General features: G+C 44.5%; 1 protein-coding gene across 5 annotated transcripts; it reads right to left on the reverse strand.

Moving 5' to 3' along the window:
* Nucleotides 1-1,766: 1,766 nt before the first annotated feature.
* On the reverse strand, nucleotides 1,767-7,246 carry LOC125518887 (ranBP2-type zinc finger protein At1g67325). Of its 5 annotated transcripts, none has more exons than XM_048683775.1 (10): nucleotides 7,050-7,246; nucleotides 6,872-6,917; nucleotides 6,661-6,773; nucleotides 6,297-6,564; nucleotides 5,110-5,180; nucleotides 4,885-4,936; nucleotides 4,687-4,796; nucleotides 3,952-3,982; nucleotides 3,609-3,760; nucleotides 1,767-2,208 (listed from the first exon to the last, which is right to left on the reverse strand). In XM_048683775.1, the coding sequence occupies exons 1-10, from the start codon at nucleotides 7,059-7,061 to the stop codon at nucleotides 2,032-2,034; spliced, it is 1,032 nt and encodes a 343-aa protein (XP_048539732.1). In that variant the 5' UTR covers nucleotides 7,062-7,246; the 3' UTR covers nucleotides 1,767-2,031. The 5 variants fall into 5 exon arrangements, with proteins under 5 accessions (XP_048539732.1, XP_048539731.1, XP_048539735.1 ...); XM_048683774.1 differs by having other exon boundaries at nucleotides 6,297-6,567; XM_048683778.1 differs by having other exon boundaries at nucleotides 1,767-2,322; nucleotides 6,297-6,567.
* Between the last annotated feature and the right edge of the window lie 2,828 nt (nucleotides 7,247-10,074).

Here is a 10,074-nt window from a genome sequence, read left to right on the forward strand (position 1 = left end):
CCAAAACCCTAGTCGTGCTAGGGATCGCCTTTCTCCTGAAGAAAATGCTTCAAACATCAAGGTTAAGATTTCTTGTTATGCGTATGTGATATGATGGCGGGTGCTTCACATCAATTCAAGAGTTCAACGGCGACGACTACGGTTCTGGGGCGCTGATCCTATGGGCACGTGCATGAAGATTTCTCGGCTGCCATCAACAAGGTCGGGCCGGCTTCGGTAGCAGAGAAGCGACAGCTCTTTCTGGCGGCGGTAGTGGTCGTTCGGTGGTCCAGATCCTCGATGCAATCTTTATTATATTTGGGGTGCTTTGTACTTTTCTTGAACCTTTATAATATATCCTGCGCCTTTTCACAAAAAAAACATATGTACGTGAAGGGATTGAAATACTCTCTCTATTTACTTATACAAGGCCACTATGAGATATACGTTTTGCATCTATACAAGGCCACAAACATTAATCGAGAAAAGAATTAATGATATTTTCTCATACTAGCAATTTGTTTAATGCTTGCATGCATGCCATCATAATGACACTAATTAGTTCCTCCATTCAATTTCCTTGCATGCATGTTGCGTATTAATGATCTTAGTAAACGAAAAAAAAGTTGACCTGCAAAGTATGGATTAAATTTTATCTTGATACCTATAAAATGAGTTTATGACCTTGTATATAGAAATGAAGAGAGTACGAATGATCGCCGAATACAAGTGCAGATTACGCACGTGCTTACTTCGGCGTGCGGCGGACGCAGGTTGTATCTGGGGATGTCCATTGTCTAGCACAGTCAGACCTCGCGCCGCTCGCACGCACGCGTGGCCCACGTCGCGTGTACGTTTGGCATGGATAGTTGGCCGCTTCTATGCCGCTGCGCCCGCGCGTCCCTCGCACCACGTCAGAGATATCCTTTTGCGCCGCGCGGAAGCATCGCACCGATTTCCATTTTTCTTTTATATAATATATCGCATCGATTTAGCGCCGCATGCCTCCTCCGTACGCGGCGGCTAACTACTCCCAACCGAGACGGAATTCATGTGTCGAGGATTTGATTAACAGCGTGCTTTTTGGGGGGCAACTATTAGGATTAAAATCATGTGTTTTCACATTACTAAAATCGATTTTTAATACTACCTTCATCTAGGTGAATAAATCATTCGCGTAGTTCTAAATCATCAATTTGAAGAATTAAATATGTGTTATATGTCATAAAAAGTATATCATTAAATTTCTACACTGATGTAATTTCTAAATATATATTTTTTATCAAATATAATACATATTTAGATAGTTAAATCGTTGACCTAAAACTAGATGAATGACTTATTCAGCAAGACGAAGATAGTAGTAGGAAAAGCCAATAATAGATAAGAGTAGTGGAATTGCGGCAAACGCTTCTGAAAATAGCCTCAGATCTATTCCCTCCGTTTCTAAATATAGGTCTTTTTAGAGATTCTACTGGAACTACATACAAAACAAAATGAGTGAATCTACACTCTAAAGATTCTACTGGGACTACATACGGAACAAAATGAGTGAATCTACACTCTAAAATATGTTTATATACATCCATACATAGTTCATAGTAAAATCTCTAAAAAGACTTATATTTAAGAACGTAGGGAGTAGACACCAAAATCGACGTAAATATTCACATATGCTTTCGTTGTAAGATTTGGCCGACCAGATATATAACGATATTAAACAAGCAATATGGGAACATTTTTTTTGAACAAATATGGGAACACCCGTATTTGCAAGAAATACAATGTAGCAGAATCAAAATAGTTTACATCAGATTCAAACAAACATATAACAAATCAACAAAGCCAACCAATCCTCAATTATACAATTATAAGAAAATCGTAAGAATGAGAACAGAAGTAAAATATGCACTCCAAACAAATCTAAACCAAGCTTTCAATCCAAGTCCGTACCAAGATGGCTGTGAGCAACACCGTTGATTGCTTGATAGAGTATGATGGGTCCACACAATACAAACGTTTTCAAAGAAAAATGAAATGGTTACTTGTCATCTATAAACTGTCTTGCAGCTCACTGAGAGCTGCCATTCGCAGGGCATGCGAACTTGTCGGTACCGGTAGTCCAGCAGCGTGGCCGGGAACATCCTTCTCGATTAGAACACTGTTGTCTTCAAAGTCATGTGAAAGTTGCAGCTTTGATAAAAGCTTCCCCATATTACATGACAAAAACTAATTTCAATGGCACCCAGTCAGTCAAAGAGCACCAATCCAACCAAGCATGCGAGGTTATGCACACTCCACAATGCGATTATGCACAACTCACTCTTCCATCATCTATCATCTCTTTGATCCAAAAACATCAGATTGGTAAAACTTGCATTAGCTACGCTCCAGAGAACATGGTAACATATGCACATAACAGGACATTGGTGAGCTCTAGGGAGTCAACATGCCTAACTTCTATTTTTATTTCAAGAAAAATGGCATATTGCATGTACCAATTATTATAATGAACCGTCAACAAGGAAATTTGATAAGTACTAAGAAAGAATTAATATTGTTTCTACAGTGATAGCAATTTCCCCTCAAATGTATTACCAAAATGATGGAAAGCAAGGTAAACAGACCATGGTCTGAACAGATCTGCCTAAAAAAATGTTTAGCAGTCGTTTCACCAATACCAACAGAGGGGCGGGGGGTAATCTTTAATTGATGATGGGGAAATGTAGTGGAATTTGCTCTGGTTAGTTCAACAGATCTTTTTTTTTTGGTAAGACCAACCAAAATACTGATGCAAGTCTGATGTACAAGTATCAATTTCTGATCCTTTGCTATCCCATTGTCGAGAATTTCCAAAACATAACTAACAGTGCAAGCTAAGTGCTCCTAAACATTACTTACGTTAGTAAGTAAACTAATTGTGAATGGAAGGGAAAATCCCAAGTTGAAAGAATCTATAATAAACATATCTTAGATTTTATCTGAAAGAAAAAGCCGCCATTATCGAGCCATTAGACATTAACAGCAATACCCAAACTGGACATGAGTTAAAACTGAAGACCACAAACATAACTTGGACAAAACCAATCGAGAAAAATCAAGGAGTCTATGTAATACTTCACTGCAGATGAAAGACATCTAAGACACATATATAGCTAGAATCCATTATAACAAATAGCAATTTCCCCTGAGTCCAGTGTCCACGACAAGCAAACAAATTTCAGGAGGGTATTAACAAATGGATGATCTTGATCAAAATCTGTAGAGATATGAAAAGCCATGACTCCAGTTGCCAACTTCACAACGTTTACCATTAGGCTGTGACTCAACTATATGGTCCCAAGGGGAAGAAACTTGAAACGACAGCAGCGACTACGGACACAGATGGACCCCAGACATTCAGACTGAAACTTGACGACGACGCTGAACCTTCTTGACCTCATTACTGTTCTAGGACTCACTGTAACATTAAGGACACGATATATAAGCCATGCACAAGAGAACACTGAGATAGGCAAAAATAATAAAGTTACTATTGAATAGAATATTTAAGGCACGCAGTTTTTGGTTTTCTATAAGAAAAGGCATGGAAACAATAAGGACCATAGTGGACGTTCTGAATCACATACCTGATTGTCCTGATCTGTAGCCAGATCATCAGGACTGTTTGCCTGCAATGGCTTTTCTTCCCCACAACTTGGACGGTTGCATTTTGTCCGGAAAGGATAGTTTATGTTATTGCACTTTTCACACTTCCAGCTACCCTCTGGAGTCTTTGGTTCTGTTATGTCAAAGTTAGATGTATAACTGAATAGTGTTTCGAATATATCTAATAAACTAGTGCAAAGCTTTGACGCATATCTTGAAAAGGGGTTCCCCAATATTTACTGATAACAAGACAAGCAAAATACTTTGATATATGTGAAGGTAAGGGGGAATTAGCATGTATAATGTTTAACACTAAAAACTTACTTGGAGCTCTTGAACTGTCAGGTTTGGATCCCTGAAGGAAGAGTTAATATGTATGTCATCAGTACAGTAATACAACAATTTAGCTCTACAAACAGTAAAAGAAGCTAAAATGATAAATAGATAGCCAATCCAACATTAACAAGAACATAAGGAAGAAAAATAACCATAACCAAATACACTAACAGTTTGCCCACTAATAGCTTCAAAATAATTGATCACACTCCACATAAGCACTAATGCACAATCTAATGGTGCAACTGCATGACAAAAACTTGATGCCCATTGCCAGGTGAATGAGCAACCGTTCTTGGTTTGGTTCGAGACAGCTTGTTTAAGTTGTAATGCATAGGGATTTTAGATATGCGCAACCTATGAGAATTTAGTAAATACCTTTTTATTTAAAGAATGGTTATCAAACAAGTGGTGAAGCTATTATATAAATAAGACATGTATTACCATGCAAAAAGAACTGGTGAAGCTATAATGCCCAAGAAAAGTCCAAGTATACATATACATACACTGATCAACAGATACATAGCAAATATGTAAATTTGGTCAAATCACATAGAACAACATCTCACTGAACAGTTTTTACACATCGCATATACTTCAGACAGATGACTAAGCTTGTAGGCTGCGGCAGCAATGTCAACTTCAAAGCACAATTATGAAGTTGGCTCGGCTAGTAATATAACATATGAACTTAAATCTCAGTGCGAAGGAACCGTGTCAAACCTGGGTGTCAGGTCTTGGTGTGTTGCATTTTCTCATGTTACAGACTGTCCGAAAGGCGAAGTTAATGTTGTTGCAATTAGGGCACTTCCAATCATTATCACGTCCAGCTCCTAAAATAGTTCAAGAGAAGCGGCAGAGAATAAATCTGAGTGCCAACAAAATTGATTGACCAGTGAAAAGGACAATGCAAATTTATACCAGCAGATTTCTTCTGTGAGCCTTCGTCAGAATAGGAACCAGCCCTTGTGCCCTACAAGAGAAAGAAATAAAGGACATGCAGATTGCTTAGCATGGTCAATCACACCAAAACAGCAAGAACAATGAGAAACAACCTTCCCACACAACATAAATAGAAGGCACAAAAGGTAGCAGCAACCAATTGAGGCGATGTAACTCATATTAATATGTACAGGAGTAAATTACCATTGCCCCAGGACCAGCGGGTGAGCCCAAGCCATATCTATCCATGGGCATGCTGATGCTGTACATTCCACCTATTTACAGGGAAATGAAATTCAAAAACGAATGTTAGAAACACTGTAACAACATTTGGGTCAGATCTAAAAACACCTATTCAACAAGCATCAGAGACAAGAACTGACTCAAATAAAAAACCGAGAAATCAACAAGTAATTTATCCATTAAAAACAAATGTTGTACAGTAGAAGTGTAGAACAATATATAGTATGCATAGAAATATGAAACAATTCCTTATTTAACACCATCTTAAATTTCGCTTCCTCATTTGACACCGAAAAACTTTTTCTAACCTATCAAACAACGAGTCTAAATTTTATGCCCTTTATGACACTTCCGTCCATTTTAAGCCTAAATGACACCTGAAAAGACCCTTTTGCCCCTCATGTTGTATGTGTGTGCAGGGCAGTAGCACACACACACGCAGCGGCACATACACACGCAGCAACACACACGCACGCGCGCGCACAGAGCAGCACAGACGCACGCAGCACGCGCACAGCAGCACACACCGAGGAAGACACGCAGCAGCACACACCGAGCAAGACATGCAACACCACACACGCACAAACCCAGACAGCATGCATCAGTAGCACACACGCCGCGCACGCACACACACTCACAAACACGTGCGCGCGCACGCAACATCAGTAACACACACGTGCGCGCGTGTAACATCAGCAGCACACACGTGCGCGCGTGTAACATCAGCAGCACACATGTGCGCACGTGTAACATCAGCAACACACACGTGTGCGCGCGCCACACACGCAGCAGCACGCACACGTACAAACATACCACGTAAGGAGCAAAAGGGTCTTTTCAGGTGTCATTTAGTCTCAAAATGGACAGAAGTGTCATAAAAGGCATAAAAATTTAGACTCATAGTTAGATAGGGAAGAAATCATTTGTCAATGTCAAATAGGGCATAAAATTTAAACACTGTGTTAAATAAGGAATTCTCTCTAGAAATATATTGGACGTGCTACTATAATTCCTGGCAAGTAAGTTCAGACAAATAAATAGTTGTGTTTTTCTTTTACATATCAGATACTGCTTATTGCATTTGAACAGCTAATCACATGACAAAGTAGCGCTACCACAGAGTAACAGAGATATCATAGCCATCTTACCTGCACCAACCATAGAACCACTAGAATACGGGGGTGGCGCCGCCATATGCATTGGCCCATAGGGGCTCCCCATCGGGACTCGCCCGCCATAGCCATACGGATATCCAGAGCCCGGGGGGAGCTGAGGAATGCCATAGCGTGGCATGGGATGCCCATTATAGAGGTTGGAGCCATACGGGGGAGGAGCCCCGGTGAGGTACATGGACGGAGGCGTCCCCGGCGGCATGTACCGCCCCGGCACCGAGTAGTGGGGTGGAGTCTGCATAGCCTTCTAGGCAAAAAGCAACAGCGGCACTAGGTAAATGCAAAACACCCAGCACATAACATGATTGAGTCGAGAACAGCAAGTAGGAGATGCGAGTACCGTGTGATCCGCGGGCCTGGACTGGTCGCAGTTGCGCATGTTGCAGGTGGTGCGGAATGCGAAGTTGACGTTGTTACAGCTGGGGCAAATCCAGTCGTCCTCACGCCGGCTACCTGAACGCCGGTCGTGCAAAACAGGCAAATCATGTCAGGCGCTGCTCACAGAACGGGGCGGAAACAGATGAACAAACGGAACAGCTTGAGCAACCTACCGTCTGTGCGCGCGCGCTTTCCAGCGGACTGGATGCGGTTATTCATCTGCAAACGCAAAGGGGAGATGAACACGGCTAAGGATTTGGTGTCGCATCAGGGTTTCGCCCCGCGGCGGGTGGACCTCGACAGCAATTCGAGCGAGCCACAATTCGATCTGGGAAGACGAAGTGGACTCACCTGAGAAGACATTGCTGGTGGTGGGCGAACCGAGAACAGCAGCCGGCGAGCGCGAAGACGTCCGCGAGACGCACGGGCGGAGGGGAATCCGGCGGCGAGAGAGGGGAACGCGTCGCCGGTCTAGGGTTTTGACGTCTTGTCGATACTGGTTTGGTGGCTGCCTCCGCGTTGGACGCTGTATATTACGGCGTATGCCGAGGTGCCTCCGTTTGGGCCCTTCTACCTTATTAGGCGCAAAAAATATTCAGGCCCACTTTACAATCTCCCCAAAAGAGAGTTCTATCCTATTACTCTCTTAAACAAAAAAGTGGGCCTCTTTGGTTCACATGATTTGTAAAAGGTTAGAAAAGGGAAATCGTTTGTTTTCATCCGGATGAAAACAAACAAACGTAAGTCGCGCGTTGTGTTGGACACGTGTCTTGTGGGGCCATCCATCGCTCCCCAGCCGGCCTTATCTCTTTGAACCCAATCTTCTTCACACGTTCTCATGCATTGTTTTTCTCCTTTTCCCCATCTCTGTGTCGTCACACGCGAGAAAGGAGATAGGCTCCCATGGCGGACGCCGGCAACCCTGCCCAGGTGCGGCGAACCAAGAGGCGGCTGGCGACGCCCCCCCCCCCCCCCCCCCCCCCCCCCCCCCCCCCCCCCCCCCCCCGCGCGCATCTCCGCCACGCGCCACCGCCGCGGTGCTGCAACCCCGAGGGGGCGACACAACACACAGGGGCAGGCGGCCGCTCATCGACGACCCATCGGTGCTGCGACGCAAGAACTCGTCCATGGCCATAGTGTTGCAGCGCAACGTCGGGGCGGTGCGGCTGGTTGCTGCAAGTCGCCGGCGGCAGAGCTGCAATGGAGCGCTCTCCGGGTCGTCGAAGCTCCGCCGGAGCTGCAACGAAGCATGACAGAGCTGCAATGAAGCGCGCCGGAGCTGCAGTGAAGCACCAAGGAGATCGTTGAAGCTTCATCGGAGCTGCAATGGAGCTCGGCCGGAGTTGCAATGGAGCTTCGCCGGAGCCTTTGTGCTGCGTTCGAGCTCGCCGGAGTTGCAATGGAGCTCCGCCGGAGCGTTGGTGCCGCATTGGAGCTCCGTCGGGTTGCAATGGAGCTCACCGGAAGCTGTCGATGCTTGTTTGGAGCTCCGCGGGGGCTGCGCTGAAGCTGTCACGCTCACTGCTGCCTGTTTTGATCCAACGGCCCCTTGCACGCTTATCGGACGGTTGTACAGGCGGATGATTTTTCTAAGAAATCATCCGGCTGATTTGTAGCAGCCGCCATAGAAAAGACACATGAAGAATGACATGTCATCTTTAAATCTCTACTCTGAAAGTCTCAGTACGTAGGTTGTCGTTCGTTTCGTTCGTTACTGCCCACCCCATCGATCGAATAAGTAAATCCCACCAATTTATTCCTTACCTTGTTGTCTCCCTTTAATTACGCAGAGAAAAAAATCAACATGCAATTGCTCCTACCATAGTTTAGTTAATGCACGCACATCTCCCCATTAAAATTGAGACACAGTCTTCCTTGGACGCAGAACTCCCGACATAAGAAGATGTGATCACCCTCCCGCCTCATCATATCAAAACCTAGCGCTTTGTCACTGCGTCGTTGTCGATCTCGTCACACCTCACTTTCCCTTACCTATCGTCTCCCTTCATGCTTCCCAAGATCCACCTCCGCTGATGCCATGTCGTCGCGCGTCGTCAACTTTCGCCAGCATGGGCCACGCTCCGATGCTAACCATATACGACTCCCATGCCTGCTCGTCTCCACCACGTCCAACGTCTACGGTCGGATCGTCGGCGCACATCAAGACCTTGCAGGTCTCCCACTGGCCCGGGGAGGAGCAGCCCGATGGGGCAGCCACGTCCTTGTCATCCCGCTGGTGGCACGGCAAGAGAAAGGGTATCGCGTGTGGCACAATGTACCTTGGGAGTACAAGCCCGACGACCGCGACGTAATACAGAGGATGGTGCCCCATGCATGCATCACAGCAGTACCACGTCGTCCCGCCTCATATACCTTTTCTGTGCATCTGTCGGCACCACACTGGAATATTATCCCCATACATCCAACCAGGCATCCATGATTCTAGACTTTGGATCATCGTCATGGGGACGGAGAAGCGTGTACATTGCACATCCCAGCGGCGTATATCTCTACCTTCCCATCACTTATTGAATACTTTGTTAATTTTATCCTTGTCAAAAGGTACATCTTCATTTCAATCCGGGAAAAAGTGCACATACCACTACAAACTGATCATGCAACCACTTACGGCAATCAAATCGAGTAGTCGTTGTCTCGGACGCCGACGCAGCGGCAAACGCAACATCTCTCACCAGAGGCGCCCAGGAGGAGCTGTGCTAGGAGAAGACCTGGCTCGTGATGCTAACTCTGGCAGAACCACGGGAGGGAGGAAATGGGGGATGGCTGGAGGAGAAGAGGTAGAGGATTAGCCACATGACTTGGAACACAAGATGGGATCTTAAATCTTACATTCAAGGACGTCAATCGAAAGGTGCATGGAAACTCACTTTTAAGATTAGGTGCATGTGTCAGCTCTCTCATATCCGAGAGAATCAGTTTTAGTTTTCAATGGTCAAACATTTTACTGGACAACCTTTCCTTGGACAGTCCTCTTTTTGCTGGTTCTGATGATAAAGTGGAGGTACGAACAAATCCAGTTAGCCTAGAAAACACTACTACTAAGTTTGTGTAATTTGATGTTATAGATGGATTAATTATTTCAGATAGTTAATTTGTAGGAGAAGAGTAAATACAGTTTCTTGAACTAATAATTATTAAATAATTGGAAAAGACTTGTTGGGCAATCTAATCATTTTTAATACAATTCTTTGCAACTTGCTTATTTATATTTGAACAATAGGCTTTCGTAAACTATTAATTATTGATAACTTGTTGGTCGAGCATGTCCCTTGCTTAAGAAGATTGTCTGTTCACGGAGTCTTATGTCTCACAACGCAAGCGCCAACACTAACGCTAGGGTTGATATCTTGTTAGT

Source organism: Triticum urartu, chromosome 7, assembly GCF_003073215.2.
Source record: "Triticum urartu cultivar G1812 chromosome 7, Tu2.1, whole genome shotgun sequence".
NCBI classification, from domain to species: Eukaryota; Viridiplantae; Streptophyta; class Magnoliopsida; order Poales; family Poaceae; genus Triticum; species Triticum urartu.